Below are 18,148 nucleotides of genomic sequence, written 5' to 3' on the forward strand. Positions count from 1 at the left end.
TTGACCTCATGGAGTCATGGGTCTATTATGAAATATATTAATTACAACCCTTTTTTCCACAATTAAATGTCCAATTTTCCCACTCCAAAAAAGAAAGTACTGTTTTTTAAGATTAAAGGAGACCTAATTCCCTTAACAAATGATACCACAATTCCACAAAATTCAACAAAAATATAGCCTTACCCCTTACTAAAATATTATAATTAATATAAAATAATATAGGTTCAAAACAAAAATATATTCAACAAAAATAGGTATCATTACAAAAATTGTTCAACCAGTATTCCAACAAAATAAATCAAGTTCAACAAATTGAAGCTTATCAAAAATACAATAAATAATGGAACACATCCGTAAAGTGCATTGGTCATAAATTTGATACTATATAACCTTGAGATCATGAACACAATATTACTAGATAACGATAAAACCCAATTCATGTTAAACTTTTACACATTTCAAGAAAACAGTAAAACTGATAATTAGTAATAATCATCCTAAGATAAACTTTAAGTAGTCAATTTTCAAACACAGCTTTATTCCCTCCACTCTTTCTACTATTTGGTCAGAATTTGACAAAACATACCAGTATCTTTCTCATTGATTCATCAACGTTAAGTCCATTATTCACCTTCACATCTCTAAAATGATACTGTGAATAACCATGTCATTGCTTGAGTAATCACAGTCATGAACCCTACAATTTGATTTTTAGGGAAAAAAAGAGAGTGATGCAGAGCCCAACATTTCGGTTTTCGGGTTGAAAGTGATGTGCACAGCCCTGCGCTTAATTTTTGGGGATAAAGTGAGGTAGAAAAACAGTCTTCAAGTTATAACATGCTCATATGTTGATTTTTGAAATTACAAACTCTGATATAATCCTTACCATTATAACTCCTCAAAACTTGACCGATCTATGGTGCTCCCAAACCCATGAGTGTCACCATGTACGCACGCACAAGGACTTTTGCATGACTCAATGTTAACCCATGAGCCATGAAAGACACATAATACATGACTTAAACGTGCTAGCGTGAGAGCCATCCTTGGTACTCCCAAGTGAATGAAATTATTTGGAGGCTTACTATTGAGATGGTACTCCCACTCTGGCAGTCAATATATCAGACTTCCAAAGTCTAATACTTTACATGTCGAAAGATGCATTATCTCCGTCCCAATATAATTTCAATTCTACACTATCAGTCTATTACTAATTGAAGTTATAAATGTCACCAATAAAGCTTTAAACTATATAACAGCAACTGTTAATTTCAACTTAGTACTCGTAGTTAAACTGCAATCATGCTACTAAACAGACTGGTAATGATACAGCACTTCAAATAAAATTGGCTGCAATTTTCTATTATATATACATTTAAAAAGTCTGATGTGTGTACAATTGTTATAATAATTCTCTTCAACTAAGCAAGTGAGAACATAAGAAACCGAGGATCATGCTCCTACAATTTATATACATGTTGCAGCATGTTAAAAAATTGTGAGGTGTCAAAAAACACAACTACGTTCAGGGTTTCTCTTCCTGAAGTATCATATTCACTGGGTTCTCCTCTGCCCAAACAGCAGCATCTGAGTATCCAAACTCAAAGAGCTTGTCAAGCACATAATCATCTGCTGGCTCAAGCGCCCAATTAAAAAGCTACAAACAATTACCATTAACTGAATCAGTTCTCCTACTAACTACTGTAATTAGACCTTACACCTTATCAAAATAAAGATGCAGTTGCATCTTTCTTTCTATCAATAAAGTACCTTGCTCAACATTTCTCTAACAATAGCATAAAAGTATACGACTTTAAAAGCTTACCTGTCGAATAGTAAGCCTACTCTCGGGGTTTAAGTCCGGACTAATCCCAATGCCTTCCATTCGTATACTACTAGCAGGGAAGGCACAAACACGAACCTGCCAGTCACCCAATAAATAAAAAAGGGGAACCTGATTAATTATATTTAAGCAAATCAATATATATATTTTTAAAAAGGTCAGAATTGCTCTATTGAAACGGGTAAGGCATCCCCACCCTCAGAGTGCCCCTAGTGGGGATTGACCCCCCAGCCTTAAAATTAGAAGATACAACTCCTATAGACTAAGCGATATGCTTGTATGATTCAGAACAACGCGCCCAATTCCTAGATGGGCAGAATACAGACCCAACAATGCTAGTTCAACTAGGGGCACAGTGACAATGTAGCATTGGAGCCTACGTGGATTAGCCAAGGCTCAGTGACAACGTAGCATCTACTCTAAAGCCCTAAGGATAAAACTTTGTTCTCTCAGTTCTGAAACCTTACAGAGAGATCCTTCAATTTGGAGAGCCAAGAGAACAGTTGCTACACTACTCCTTAGCTAAAGTGCAATTCCAATGAACCTATTCCAATCAACAATATCCTTGACTGCAGTTAAGGGTCAAAAGTTTGTTATCAATATATTAGCATATTTCCTAGTCACCCATATCATATTATCATCAGCTACATCCTCAGATTCCCACATAACAGCTTTCCTAGATCCCATCCTTCTATTCCTTAGCATTCCAAAGATAATAATTGATACCCCCATTCATAATCACATAATAATTGTTACTCCTTCAAAGCAGCCCCTACTGATTCTAATATTCCCTAATCCATGATTCTGCTACTCCATTTCCAAGGAAATTTACCCAACAATATGACAAAAAACAGCCATGCCATAATAGTATCACCACATGGACAACAAAACACCAAGCAGAAAAAAGAGCACATAAAAGCATACCGTCTGAGCACAAAACACCAAGCATGAATAGTGTCAAACCTCCATCTATGCAAAGCCGGTTCCTAAACATAGTTGCTGGTCTTGGAGCAAGATAGCGAGACCATATCAAATCAGTTTAGCATTCCAACCAACAGAGAATCGGGATTATGAGGAAATGTCATATGAAACTTACCCAGGAATAAAAGAAGAGGTGAACAACGCATTGATGAGATCTTCATTGGAGTCAAATTGATCTATCAGCAGCCCCCTTGGTCTCCATACAATTTGTGTTATAGCCACTGTGGAGTACAAAGAAACATCATTGATTATAGAGGTAAACAACCACTTGTAAGTAGTCAAACAGACCTAACACACAGCAAGATTTTCACCGAGATGGGGAAACCATCAGCATCCTAAGGCTACACTACAAGATGTTTTCTGCTTAATAGATAAGAGAAATCTAGAACAGTGTACATATCTACTCCACTACATGGGCCAAGTTCCCTAATTCAACTATTCAAGGCTTGAGTGAAAATTGAATTTTATCATAATTCTTACACCCTTACTGACACAAGTCTAGCTACATGCCTAAATATTGATTTTATGTTTTCCGATAAGCCAACTATTTTCAATAGGTTATCAGAATCCCAGAAGCCCCAGGGGCTTGATCGAGAAACGTAGTGGTGATAAAAGAAAATCAAGGCCAAGGTGCAATCCCTACTTGACAAGAGTGAGTAAAGTAAAGGAGGCAACACTGCCTCGCCAAATCACAGCCTAAACAAACAAAACCAAGTAAAAATTTACAACTATAGTCAGGAGGTACATTCTTACCTCGCACTCGCCCATTGCATCTGGTAAAAGCATCTTCTGGAAGAACCTTTTGTAATACATCTCTAAGAACAGCCTGAACAGAAAAATTTAATAAAAAAATTAAGATCTGCAACTGCAATTAATGATAATCTATCAATGACTCTGAATCAGCAGAAAATACATAGTAACTCGTCTTCAAGCCAAAATTTCTCTAACGCATGTTAACTATACACAGGAACAGATCAAAACCACAAACAATTTGAGATCAATTTAACAATATAGGGCTCCCTTTTTTATCGAGAACCTAGTTATCAAAATTTATTTGTTTGAATACAAATCATCTTCAAAAGGAATAAAACAGCAATAGAACTGGATACTTAACCTGTAGTGAACTAAAAGTATACTCCTAATACATTAATTTAGGAAGTGCATATACCCCAAGTCGAAATGCTGTTCCATTTGTCCGGCAATCTTCAGCCAAAATTTTGGTAGCCTGTAAAGCATCCTGCATGCTGCTTCCAGAGGCAATCACTGCACAAACAATCGCACCAGCTGAGGAACCAGCTAAAGGTGTTGTTTCCTGTTCTAAGCAAATATAAGGAAAAAGCACCTAGTTATTGAATGAAATATAGAAGCCAAAGCAGCAATTTCCAAAAATCTAAATTTTTAAAAGATGATTTGATCTCATTGATGTACAAAGTTACGCATAATGAGTAATGACAGAAAGCACGTTAATACACACAAATATTCCCATCCTACAATGCAACTGCCCAAAAATGAGTATATACTAGGGCCTGCCTAGAACCACAGAAGTAAATCACAATTTCACAAGACTTAAAATTAAAAGCATATAGTGGAAGGACAGTAGTTGACAGACACCATGCTTTGATACATTATAAACCTCAATCTTTATGGAGACTATGTTAGAGTGAGGACAAATTGTACTCCAATTTTAAAATCAAAATTCAGCTTTGACCATTGTTTTCATAAATATATAATGTTAAATATTGTAACAAAATGAAAATGCTTTTCAGATATATCTACAAATGTTAATTTGACATTATAATTCAAAAAATAATTTGACTTAGTTCTGGTCTAAATTAGCCAGCTATTATGAACAAAATCATATGTGGCAAACTAATTTAAAAAGGGGGCAGAATTTCTAAATCAAGATATAAATACTGCTTCAGTAAACATGCACAAAAGGTAACCAGACTTCTATGATTTTTAAGTGATGCACCATTGAATATGATAGATGAATGATTTTGAATAATATTATCGAATTCAGCAATCCAAAATTCTGCACATTTCTTTCACCAGTTATTACTAGCACAATTTCTCAATCAACATAGATAAAGGTGTAAATGGTGTTTTAGTGTTAAAAGAGGAAAGTTTATGCTGTTAAATGATAAGCTGATTCTTCAAATAGAGATATGGGGAAGACATCCACATTCCATGATCCTCTATTCCAAAAAGTAGTTAGGAGAGTCAATCTTATAGAGTGAAATCTCAGTATCTTTCACCAAACAGTTACTGATCTTTAACTAGTAATCCTACCCTTTCACAAAAGTTATACAAAAACCAGAATAACTTCAAAACATAGTTCTTAGACAATAGTGTTTTTTTTTTTCTAATCCAAGTCGAGGAGGGTGTTCATTGCTCCACTCTCATAAGTAGATCATAAGTAGAAAGAGAAAATATCAATATATATGACATCACAGAAACTTCCCCTAGAACACATAAGCTAAAGCACCTAGTGGCAAGCGCTCACAAAGAAACACAATAAGCTCATAAATCTACATGCTTTTCATGAAAAAACATACCCCTTTTATATCTTTTAGAAAATAAATCCCATGCTTCAATTGCAGAAACCTTCAATGCATGCATAAACTTGGTACTTTTTTGATCTTTAAAACACAATCATGTACCCAACCTAAGCTTAAAAGCAGTTAAGCAATAGCAACTCATTTGAATGATTAAGCACATATAATTCCATTTTATCACAACAAAGATAATGTCTAATATGTTGAGACATATACTGTGCACTTGCACACCAAAACCTCTATGATGTACAGTCCCCTGAATTCGTAAGTGTTCAACAGCCCACCAATCGTTTATCATGTATCTGCCTAACATATTCAAAACCAAAAACAATGCTTGACATCTTCATGAATTTGTTCACATCATTACTCCCTCCCCTCCCTCCCTCCCTATACCAAACCACCACAGAAGCCCATACAAGTTAAGGCATATAAAACCCTTCAATTCCATCATATCTATTTTCCTGAGCAATCTCCTCGAGAGCTCGAGTCACTGTCAGATACTTATTTTATCAACAATCACATTCCAACAACACATTAATGACATCAGCGTGAAGGTACCTTTGCAAATGACCTAGCTATATAATTCACATTATTCAACTTCCTTCATATCCGATTATTCCAATCAAACATTAAACAGAGACACTGCCCAACAATTGTTGGTTTGTAAATAAGAAACCAAACAAAAACAAAGAAAAAAACAAATCAAACAAAAACAAAAATTAAATAAACACGATAAATAGAAAGAGAAAGAATTCAACAAAATACCTGGATATAACCCTTTTCAATAAGAAATTGAGCAACTCCAAGATGATAGGGAAACAAAAGCCCAGCAGCAGAGAAGCTAAACCCAGGACTAGTCACCAATTTCCTTCGCTTCTCTTCCTCAACATCCTTCTCTCTCTGTTCCCAAACAACCTCAGGCTCCAATGAATCCTCAATGACCTTCGCAATTCTCTCTCCACTTTCCGACTTCTCACCGGAAACTTCCCTCAAAATCTTCGATTCTTCATCCATCAAAACCGTCGTATTCTCCCCCAAATTCTTAATTTTCCCACTAAAATTAATCAAACGAGAAGCAATCCCTAGAAAAATCTCTCCAGTAGCAACCCCAAATGACCGTTTCGATGGGTAAGACAGAAGATCGTTTTCTCCTCCTCCACCTTCGTCTGGTTGCTGTAATGGTGGTTCCGGTGGTGGGGCTTCGTCAGTTTCGATCTGAGAACGGTTGGAATTGGAGTAAATTGGGGAAGATTTGAAAGTGCGAAGAAGATTGAGGGATTTGGAAATGTTGATATTTTGGGGTTTGTGAAATTTAGGGTTAGGGTTGAAATTGGAATGTGGGGAGGAGAGAAAAGGGGGAGAGTGAGAGGTGTAGAGAGAGGAGAGAGAAAAAGAGGAAGGTGCAACCATGGCGGAAGAAGAGGGATGACGAAGGAAGTTGGTGGTTTGGCGGTATAAACGTAGGCTTTGCATTTGCATTGCTTGCCTCTTCTTCAACCGTTAATTCTTCGTTTAATTTTATTTGATTCCCCAACGTAACGGGGCGTTTTGGCGGATGGATTCGTGTAAGAGACTGAGAGTATGAGAGTGATATCCACCATTCCACCCCGGTTACCGACATATCTAAAGTGTCTTTGATAATGCACGAGATATTACGGAGTAATTTGTTTTTTAAATTGTTTTTTGCAATGAAATATTGAAATTTAACAAGAAATATAATAACAAACTCATATTATTATCGGTTGGTTATATATCTTAATATTGTAATTATGTCAGGTTTATCTTGTTAGGAGTTTTAGGCAAGTTAGGGGTTTCTTTTATATTGTGTTTATATATTGTCGATATATGAAATGTAAGGCCTAAGCCGTTTTCTCCAATTGTTCTTGACTTTAACATGGTATCAGAGTCTCTCTAATTTCTAGAGAAATTTTTTAATTGATCCTGGTTTTGTTCTCCAATTATTTCGCATAATTTGTGAGTTTAAGACTTCAACTATTTTATTATTTTTTTTCCTCCTTAGGACTTGTCAATACCTAATTTTGGTTGTCTGGTTGAGTGAGCGGTGATGTGTGTGTGCTTCTTACGTTTTTTGGTGGTGCGGTGCTGCGTGTGTGGTGCTGCGAGATCTAGTGCGTGAGTTGTGAGTTGTGCGTTGTGTGTGCAGCTTGTGTGAGTTTGGTGCATCTGTTTCGTGTGGAGTGCGGTGCTGCTTCTTTGTTTGTTGTTGTTGTGTGTGCTGCTCGTGTGTGGCAATGTGATGTGGTATGTGTGCTGCTCATGTGTGGCAGTGTAGTGTGGTGTGTGCGCAAGGTGTGTGCTGCGTGTTGCAGTGCTAGTGTTCTGTGCAAAGGTGCTGCTATTTGTTCACGCTTGCTTGGTTGAGGTTGCGTGTGTGTGATGCTCTCTGTTGCGTGTTTGTAGCTTGCCTCGTGTGTGGGTAAGTTGTTGTTGAAGTTGGTGTTTGATATTTGTTTATTCAAAGGCAGAAAAAGATAGTTGTCTTGCCTCTATATTTATTTTGTTTGCCATTTGCGTGTTTACTCACTATTTTTGGTTGCAAGTTGGGTAATTATTTAATTTTGGCTTGCGGCATTGTGGTGATGCAATAGTTTGGCATTTGTGCCTCAAAATTCTGCCATATTATATAGTGGCTCAATAATTTCAAAGTGTTATTGAGCTAGTTTGGTGTCTCTTTTCTTTGGCGTGTGTGTGGTTGGTGGTTGATATTTATTTCTTTGGCTTAGTGTTTCTCTTTCAATGGGGGTCCGATTCAACCGTGCTTTTGGGAGTATTAGTGAAGCTGATCATATGAGTGTTCCTACGATCATCGATGATCAATGGAGAGATCTCCTAGTTGCCGTGAAGAGTTCAAAGTCTGGATCTTCGTCCAATGGTACACTTGGTCCCTATAATTCCGTTGAGTGGCTCATTGAGACGGGAGCTTCAAATCATATGTCTGGTAACATTGACTTATTTACAGATTTATGATATTTCGTCACCTGTTGGATTGCCTAATGGAAAGAGTACGACGGCTACGAAAGAAAGGGCGAGTACAATTACTAGAATTTGTTATCCGTTTCTCGATAATGTTCTCTATGTACTTGCTCTTCAATGCAACTTGTTATCCGTTTCTCAATTACTAGAAAAACAATGCTATTCTATTATGTTCACTGACAAGCTTTGCATTATTCAGGACCACAATTTGAAGAACCTGATTGGAGCGGAGGAACAGTATGATGGGGTCTATATCTTTCGTCCAGTTCATGCTTGTAATCCACAGGCAAACAAAGTGGTGGTTTTAGATGAATGTTTGTTATGCATGGAACAGGCGTCTCGGACATCCGTCAATGCAAGTGGTTAGTTCTCTTACGGGCGTTTCTCACAGTAGTCATGGTCATAGTATTCATTCTGGTTGTTTGTTTGATTGTGATATTTGTTTTATTGGGAAAAAACCCCATAACTCTTTTCCGTTGAGCTTTGTTTTGATTTGGTTTTATTGTGATATTTGGGGTCCGAATAAGCTTGCTTCTAGTTGTGATGCTCGGTATTTTCTTACCATTATTGATGATTTTTCACGTGCTACTTGGGTGTTTCTCATGGTTGGTAAATCTGAGGCTTCTCAATTACTTCGTGAGTTTTGTGCTATGGCTAAGACTCAATTTGGTCGGAAAGTGAAGGTGGTTCGTAGTGATAATGGCCAAAAGTTTCTCAGTTTGGGGTCTTTCTTTGCTAAGAAAGGCATTTTACATCAGACTCGTGTGTTGACACGACTAAGCAGAATGGTCAGGTTGAACGCAAGCACCGTCACATTTTGAATGTGGCTTGTGCTATTCGTTTTCAGGCTAAATTACCTAAGTATTTTTGGGAGGAGTGTGTTATGTCGGCGGTGCATCTCATTAATCGCACCCCTACTCCGGTTCTTAAATGGAAAACACCTCATGAGTGTTTGTGTGGACAAACACCTTCATATGATAGTTTGCGGGTCTTTGGTTGTCTTTCTTATGATGCGAATCGTCCTCGGATTAAAGACAAGTTTGATTCTCGTTTCCGAAAGTGCATTTTTGTTGGCTATCCCCATGAAAAGAAAGGGTGGCGTCTTTATGATTTGGCTACTTATGAATTTTTTATAAGTCGAGACGTTCAATTCTTTGAGGACACATTTTTGTATCTTGAGTCTCTTCCGAATGAGCGAAGAAAGCTATAGGATAAGTATTTTGCTAACCCACCCGTGTGGGATGATGACGAGGGAGGCCATGTTTTTTTTATCAAGGTGTGAGTACGGACATGGCAGTCCACGCCGCAACCCAATTGCGGGAGCAAGGGCCCGGCCGCAACCAGGTTGCGGACCTCAATGCCCAGCCCTCCTTTGCACCTACTCCAGCCCCTGCAAAGCAGGCCAGTGCCCAGCCAGCACTTGCGACACAGGGTAGCATCCAGCCACGTCCTGCTGCGCAATCAGCCCACAAGCAAGGTGCTGGGCAGTCAACAGGTAGCAGCCCGCAGCACAGCAGTCAGCAGCCCAGCAGTTCGCAGCACAACAGTCATCCATTGTCACGCCCTGCTGCTGGGCAGTCCGCGTTTAATTCAGCGGCTGTCCAATCCGATGGCATGCACCAGTCGTCTCGTGTCCTTGATCCGGTTAGTGGTGCAACGTCTAGTGTTCTTGATCCGGTTAGTGGTGCGCAACATAACTCGGATAGTGTACTTGAGCACGAAATTGTCAATGAAGACATTGTTATTTCGCCGTTACATTTGAGGGGGAGTTCTCCGGATAATTTGGGTAGGGGTCATCGTGAGAAACGTCCTCCTTCGTGGCATCGTCACTATGCTTTGAATACTGTTATTACGGAAAATATAGACCCCGCTACATCAATTGTTGTCCCTCCTCAATCTTGTTCTTCAGGTAAACCTTTCCCTATAGCTTGTCATGTTGAATATAATCGTTTTTCTATGAGACACAGGTGTTTTTTGGCGACAATTACTAAGGGAAAGGAACCGTCTTCATTCAAAGAGGCAGCTAAAGACGTCGGTTGGCGTAAGGCGATGCAAGATGAGATTGACGCTTTAGAGCGTAATGGCACATGGTCTGTTGAGGATCTTCCCCCTGGTAAGAAGGCAATTGGTAGTGGTTGGGTGTATAAAATCAAGTGCACTGACAAGTCAAAGGTGGAACGTCTCAAGGCTCGGTTGGTTGTTCATGGCAATCGACAGGTTGCCGGTGTTGATAAGAATGAGGCGTTTGCTCCAGTTGCAAAGATGGGTACGGTACGTCTTCTTCTAGTTGTTATTTCTTTGAATTGGGAGTTACATTAGATGGATGTTCATAATGCATTTCTTCATGGTGATTTGGATGAAGAAGTGTATATGTAGTTTCCCCCAAGGTATGGTACTCCGACACCAGGCAAAGTTTGTAGGTTGCGAAAGTCTTTATACGGCTTGAAGCAAACCCCGAGACAGTGGTTTTAGAAGTTGTCTAGTGCTCTACGAGGTTTTGGGTTTAAGAACTCATATGTTGATTACTCTCTATTTAGCTATGTACAGGGCAGTGTCTCTTTGCATGTTCTTGTCTATGTCGATGATTTGATTATTGCAGGCTCCTCTCATGATGTTATTGTTCGGTTTAAGGCCTATTTGTGCGAATGCTTCTATGTGAAGGATTTGGGTGTGCTTAAGTATTTCTTAGGCATTGAGGTTGCTCGGAGTCCGGAGGGTATCTTTCTTTCTCAACGAAAGTACGCTTTGGATATTTTGACTGAGGCAGGTATGTTGGGTTGCAAACCCATTGACACTCCGATGGAGTAGAACCATCGTCTTGCACATGCTTCCGGTGAGCCGTTTGCTCAACCGGAACAATATCGTCAGTTGGTTGGACGATTGGTCTATTTATCGGTCACACGACCAGAGTTGAGTTATTCAGTGCATGTTTTGGCATAGTTTTAGAGTGAACTGCAGGTTTCTCATTGGGATGCGGTCATTCGTGTCTTGTGCTACCTTAAGGGTAGTCCGGGACAGTGAAGGATTTACGCTTGACGGAGTTTTATGACAGTGATTGGGCGGCGTGTCCTTTGACTCGGTGTTCCTTGTCAGGTTATTTTGTATTCTCAGGTCGTTCCCCTGTTTAATGGAAGACTAAGAAACAACCTACTGTATCAAAATCCTCGGCTGAAGCCGAATACCGGTCTATGGCATTCACTACTTGTGAGTTGAAATGGTTGAAGCAGTTGTTGTTTGTTCTTGGTGTTAATCATTCAAAACCTATGTAGTTGTTTTGTGATAGTCAGTTGGCCCTGCATATAGCTAAGAATACGTGTTTCATGAATGTACGAAGCATATTGAGGTATATTGTCATTTTGTTCGTGATGAGTTGTTAAGTGGTAATATTTCTACTTCATATGTTTCGACTAATTATCAGTTGACATATATTCTTACCAAGGCTCTTGGACGACAACAGTTTGGGTTTCTGTTATGCAAGTTGGGCATTCGCGATTTGCATGCTCCAACTTGAGGGAGAGTATTATCGGTTGGTTATATATGTTAATATTGTATTTATGTCAGGTTTATCTTATTAGGAGTTTTAGGCGAGTTAGAGGTTCCTTTTGTATTGTGTATATATACGATATATGAAATGCAAGGCCTAAGCCATTTTCTCCAATTGTTCTTAACTTTTAACACATATGATGTTTAGTTTATGTAATTGATACCTTGTATATTATGAAAAATGTTGAAATACTAAAATAACATAAAACAAATATTCGTTGTCATTTATCAAATACTATAAGAGTATAAGTATACAATGCTCTAAAAATAAAAAAGGAATTGCATCAAATATATAATTGTACACATTTTAGATGGTATTGATTCAAATTTATACATGATGTTGCTATTAGAAAACTTATTGGTCATATGACCTTATATTATTAAGATCTTTTTCCATCAAAGTTAACCAAAACATCCATTAAGATTACATCCAATTACAACATACTCCTACATCACAGTCAAAAGACGAAATCTTCCATTCTTTTTTTTTTTTTTTTTTTAGAAAAAAAGACGAAATCTTCCTAGACATTAGAAATACAAACTTTTTTCCCCTTATTTTAGCACTAGAAGTCTAGAATGTTATATTGGCTCTTCTAATCTTGTTATCCCTTGGAATTTATTTATTATAGTGTCAATTCATTACTAGAGAGTTGAAGTTAATTCTAGAAATTAAACAAAAGATACAATCTCACATTGATAATCTTTAACAAATTGTTTTATTGACACTTTTTTTTCTTCACTAAAAGCTCCATTCTCATGAAATGGTCAGATAGTATAATTTATGATATCGTGTGCTTATTTATACCTTGCATAAGGTTAAATCAATTATTTATGACAATTCTTCAACTCACTAGTGCACCTAACAAAATTTCACGCTTGCAATCACACCTTTTAAAAATAAATTCCCTTCTAGATCCATCAAACCACCACCAATTAACAAATTGACACTAGAGACTGACATATATGTTCCTGACTTCTTAGTTCTTACTCAACCTCACTTCTGAAAGTCATTCACTTCACTGAACTAGTTTTATTTTAAGTTTGGTGGGCAAATCAAACCATACCAAACCCACATCAAGCTTTCGCCATGGAAATCGGGATCCATGATCTTAAACAACCCCTTTCTTTCTCTCTCCTGAAACTCCCAAATTTCATACTACTACTAACAATAACTATACTATTTTCTTCGCATTTTCAATTCTCAAATGCTTCAATTCACACTTACGACCGACAAATTTTCAGTGAAGTCGGCAATTCTTACCTTCTTGCTGGTGGCAGTGAAGCTATTCGTGCTTCTCGTTCTTCCTTTTCTTCTCCCATTTCTACGCGTGTCGTTTCTCACTCTCTTAATGATGGTACCTCATTTATTCGGTATTTTTCTCTCTCCTTTCATCGATCTGTGGATACCCTTTTGTTTGTTTGTCCTAAATTTTTGATTTTGTGAACTGGGTTTGTTTGTGATTGGTTTTTAGGGTTAAAGTTTGGATCTTGGTTTATGTTTATGCTTTTTGAATCTAATTCTTATTGGTTGCATAATTGTGATGTTATTGCGATAATTTGAGAAATGTATAATGTGTAAATGTCAATGTGAAATTGTATTGTGTATTGAAAGAAGGGGGAGATGAATCTATTAAATCAAATCGTTCCGTCCAGATGAAGCTATTTTATTTTCTATGGGAGGAACATAGAATATGAAGTTCAATATAGGGTAGAGTTTGATATGCTAGCCAAAGAGTGGAATGGGAGATTGTTAGACCTTGTTTGGTTAACTATGTTGATTGGAATGGGGAGAAAATCATAGGCAGGAAATGAGTAACTTTACTGTTGTATGATTTAATAGTGATTTGAGTGGAATCCTTCTTCGGTTAGCTAATACGGAGTATAAAAGAATTGGAAATTATCATGTGTTCAGGAAACCTGGATGAAGGGGAGGGGAGGAGTAGACTGGCATTGTTTGGAAAAGTTTCTCAAGCATTTGAAGGATTTGGTTTATTAATAGAGGAAGGAAATGTTACGTTAATTTTATATTGAAGCCTTTCCTGTCAATGCAATTCTATACATAAACTTAAACCAAATCAAGGGAAAGAGATTTTTTTTTATTCCCTTTTGTTTAATCAATCCCTTCCTGCCAAGCGAAAAGGAGAAGACTTATTTTCCCCCTTCCATGAAAGAAATGTGGTGGAATTACAAGCTAGAGGAAGGAAGATTAGAATAGTATTGATTTTTATCCATGCTACCGAAAGAAGAATGACAATTAGAAACTTTTTTGTTGTCAGTGAGGCTACCAAGTTTAGGAGGTAGAGTTCCCAAAGGGCCACAGCCCCTTAAAAGTTTGTAATTCTATTATCTTTAGGAGTTCGGAGAGTGATGCTTGATAAATATTTCAAATCAGGTTGTAATTTTAAGTTACCATGCTTGAGAATGAGAACTTTGAGTATGTGTCAATGTATGTTGCACTAATATGAAGAGCTTCAGAGCTTATATTGTTTGCCCTTTATTTTGTCTTTTGCATGATTTGATCTTTGTTGCCACCTCCAAAAAAAAGTTATTATGCTTATTTCTTGTCTCTTTGTAAAAGGATAAAGAAGCTTCTCCCTGGCTAGTAATAGTGTAATACAATCATCTGATATTAGTCAATTTGTCTAGATTTGAGAATATCACATTCTGGAGAAGCAAGGAAGCTGCTCAAAAACAATCAAATACAGAACATGGCTCTGGACTTGTGCAAATTGTGATTTTTGAAGCAGCTGATCGTGATGATATTGGTGGTTCTGCATACGGTGGGCAGAGGTCTATTTGCTGCACCCCTGATCTTGCTAAACTTGAAGGATGTAAGCAAGGGGAAGTCATAAAAATACGATCATCTACAGATAAAAATTGGCCTGTGATTTTAAATGTGAAGTTTAAAGGACGTTCTTTAAAAACTAGGATGCGTCGGCAAGAGGTGTATGTCACAAAGACAGGAATGTACAACTTGTTCTTCATTTCTTGTGACTCAGAGTTGAAAGGACTAGTTATGAATGGGAAGACCGTGTGGAAAAATCCTGATGGCTACTTACCTGGAAGAATGGCCCCATCCATGAAATTCTATGTTTTCATGTCCCTTGCCTACCTGGTGCTCAGCTCAATATGGTTTTTTCAGTATTATAGATTCTGGAATGAAGTACTTCAACTTCAACACTGCATCACAGCAGTTGTTGTCCTTGGATTGTTGGAAATGTTCTTTTGGTATCTTGATTATGCTAATTTCAACAGCACAGGCGTTAGACCTGTTGTGCTTACAACTTGGGTTGTAACTCTTGGAGCTGCAAGAAGAACACTTTCACGTCTACTTATTCTTTCATTATCAATGGGTTATGGTGTGGTGCGGCCTACTCTTGGTGGTCTTACCTACAAAGTGCTGGTTATTGGGGCAACTTACTTCCTGGCAACTGAACTGCTAAACATTACGGAGTATGTGGGCACTGTTAATGACGTATCAGGAAGAGCAAGAATACTTCTTGTCCTTCCTGATTCATTCCTGGATGCTTTTCTAATCTTGTGGATTTTTACTTCTCTTTCAAAGACACTGGAACAGCTACAGGTTTGTTGCAGTTTTTTGTTTGATTTTTTTTTTTTTTGGTTGCTCGGTTGTTGTTTATGAATCCATGTAGCCAGCTTCATCTAGTGGGATAAAGCTTGTATGGTTTGTTACGTTAGTAATAGGGAAGTTTAAGATGGTGATCGAGCTCATAAATGTCGCATAGACTTATTTTCACTTTTAAATAGAGATTAGGGACCAATATTGCAAACCTATGGCCCACAATTTCACACCTCCTCCTCTCCCCTCCTAAATTGATGCTTTCTCAGGGCTCATGCTACCCTTGTCATACAATCTGCATAGAAGCTCTAAATGCTGCTAAAAAATCTGCCACCTTTTATGTGTCTGCTTCCAGTAAATTGTGGTTTTTTTGCCTCACTTTTTCTAGGTTAGTCAGAATAAGCCTTGCTGGAAGTGATGGTTTCTTATTAGACTAGAAATTTGTTTTCAGGTGAAGCGAAGTTCTGTGAAGTTGGATATCTACAGGAAGTTCTCAAATGCATTGGCCGTTTCAGTGATTGCTTCTGTTGCATGGATAGTATATGAGGTATGCTTTAAGTTTATAAAATAGACATATAAGGTCTATGGTCAATAAAGTTCAGTATTTTGATTAGTGTATAAAATGGGCAGAAGATTTTCTGATGTCTGCATGATATAATGGCTGCTGAAATCTATTTATATGTGGCATCTAGACCTCTGGGAAGATAAAGGTGCACGTATCTAGTTTAGGGAGATAGTAGAAGTCTGTGAAAGATCATTCCAAGTAACTTTTTCAAATTTAGGGAATATAAGCACTTGCTTATAAAGTAATAGTAGAACTACTAATTTTATTACTAGTTTAATTTTATTTTTCATTTTTTTGGACTTAGTACAAGATTACAAGTAGTGAAGCAATAATATTGAAAGAACATGATGCAGTAGTCTTATCTAATCATGTAATCATGTTGTGTTGGTAGCTCTGTCATGGCCTTTGTACGGGAAATAATATATTGGATGGCCCAAGTACTTAAAAAAAATACTTGTATCTGAGGACTGGAAAAGGAAAACATTAAATATGAGTCATATGACTCATATGAGTTAGAACTCTTAGAAGTAGATTTCTCTAAAGAAAAGTGAAAGGGGGCTTTCAGGATGTCTTTTGCATTTATCACCCGAAAAGAAAATAAAGAGGTTAGTATTGATCATATTGTAGTTTGGCTGTTTGGGCCATAGAAGGGATGATCTTACTATGAACAGATTAGTGCTTTTATAACATCATTTCTCTGTTTGGCTGTTTTTTGGGAAGTGGCTACTGCCCTGTTGCAAATGTACTTATTCTGGTAATTTGCCTCTTACAGGTGTATTTCAAGGCTACAGATCCTTTTAATGAGCGGTGGCAGAGTGCTTGGATTATCACTGCTTTCTGGGACATTCTGGGATTTGCAGTGTTATGCATAATATGCTATTTATGGGCTCCATCTCAGAGTTCTCAAAGGTAAGATGATACTCGATATTCATTAAGTTGTAACCTTGTGAAGCACCTCTCCTCATCTGGGAAACTGCCGGCTGAGCTGAATTTGTAAATGTTTGCCTTTGAATCAAGAATAACTTGTGCCCTTGGTCATAAGCATTATTGTTGCTAGCCTACAGCACTAAATCGTGCTTTTCTCTTTACAGGTATGCTTATTCAGATGGAGTTGGAGAAGAATTTAATGACGAGGAAGTACAATCTCTAACTAAAGGGAAATCTGGGGGTGATGTCAGTTTGGTTAAGCAAGGGCAGGATGCGACAATTGGTGGAAATGATGACGTTTATGATTCAGAAGAAGATAATCAGCCTAGTAAGGGTGAGTAGTGAGCAGTCTGAGCACTAAAAGGAAAGAATACATTACAGTAAATTGGGAATTTTGCTTTGACTCCAACCTGTAGGGATATGTTGAAGAAGCTTTTAGAATTTGGTTGATAGATGCGATCCAAAGATATTCAATGCTCGTCTTGGGTTATATAGCTGGAGGTACATATCAAGGAGTGTGCAAGGCATTATCCCAGTGCCAATACAAAAAAAAGGTTGCTCCAACAATTGCTACTCTGTAATCTTGTATCAGAGGTTTAACCATTCAAACCACATAGGAGGTGCCCTAGGCAATTTTGATTGCCTCTCATGTATGTATGTTTGTTATATATTTTTTTTTCTTAGCTATTTTTACCCTCTTCATCCCACAACATATTTGTTTGATTACATGTATAACATTCAATTATATTGATTGGCATTGCTTTACCTAATCTGTAATACTAAACTCAGTTATTCCTGACCCTGTCTATTATGTGCTATTGAATAGTTAACGTATATGTCAAGCAACCAAATTGAGATGTTTCAAAAAAAAAAAAAAAAAAAAAAAAAGAGAAGCAACCAAATTGAGAGGGTGATTGAATACAGCTCTAAGGGGAGGGGGCGTGCGAAAAATCAAAACCCTCCCTAACCTTGTATTGATTCAGGTGAAAGTCCCTCTGCTGTTAAGAGGAGAAAAGCTGGGGTTTTTGGGTCTAATATGGTCATTTGTTGTAGCTCATTTATGCATTTCAGTAAACAAAATTCTACCAAGGGCGGTATGGATCTGGATAATACTGCATGCTCCGAGCCTTAATTAGTAAATAGTTATAGTCAAATAATTC

At 37.6% G+C, this 18,148-nt stretch overlaps 2 protein-coding genes across 6 annotated transcripts; one reads left to right on the forward strand and one right to left on the reverse strand.

Moving 5' to 3' along the window:
• Positions 1-1,224: 1,224 nt before the first annotated feature.
• Positions 1,225-7,634, reverse strand: LOC110695075. 5 transcript variants are annotated; one of them, XM_021872270.1, is made up of 7 exons: positions 6,145-7,631; positions 3,993-4,136; positions 3,578-3,650; positions 2,940-3,045; positions 2,768-2,847; positions 1,826-1,921; positions 1,225-1,657 (listed from the first exon to the last, which is right to left on the reverse strand). In XM_021872270.1, exons 1-6 carry the CDS (start codon positions 6,856-6,858, stop codon positions 1,896-1,898), a joined length of 1,143 nt encoding a protein of 380 aa, XP_021727962.1. In that variant the 5' UTR covers positions 6,859-7,631; the 3' UTR covers positions 1,225-1,657; positions 1,826-1,895. The 5 variants fall into 5 exon arrangements, with proteins under 5 accessions (XP_021727962.1, XP_021727963.1, XP_021727964.1 ...); XM_021872271.1 differs by lacking the exon at positions 2,768-2,847; XM_021872272.1 differs by lacking the exon at positions 1,225-1,657 and having other exon boundaries at positions 2,768-2,842; positions 6,145-7,630.
• Positions 7,635-12,793: 5,159 nt separating this feature from the next.
• LOC110695076 (transmembrane protein 87B-like) lies at positions 12,794-17,876 on the forward strand. Its single transcript, XM_021872274.1, has 5 exons — positions 12,794-13,287; positions 14,563-15,499; positions 15,948-16,043; positions 16,834-16,970; positions 17,153-17,876. Exons 1-5 carry the CDS (start codon positions 13,004-13,006, stop codon positions 17,328-17,330), a joined length of 1,632 nt encoding a protein of 543 aa, XP_021727966.1. The 5' UTR covers positions 12,794-13,003; the 3' UTR covers positions 17,331-17,876.
• Positions 17,877-18,148: the final 272 nt, after the last annotated feature.

The sequence above is a fragment of the Chenopodium quinoa genome, unplaced genomic scaffold (assembly GCF_001683475.1).
Source record: "Chenopodium quinoa cultivar QQ74 unplaced genomic scaffold, ASM168347v1, whole genome shotgun sequence".
NCBI lineage: Eukaryota > Viridiplantae > Streptophyta > Magnoliopsida > Caryophyllales > Amaranthaceae > Chenopodium > Chenopodium quinoa.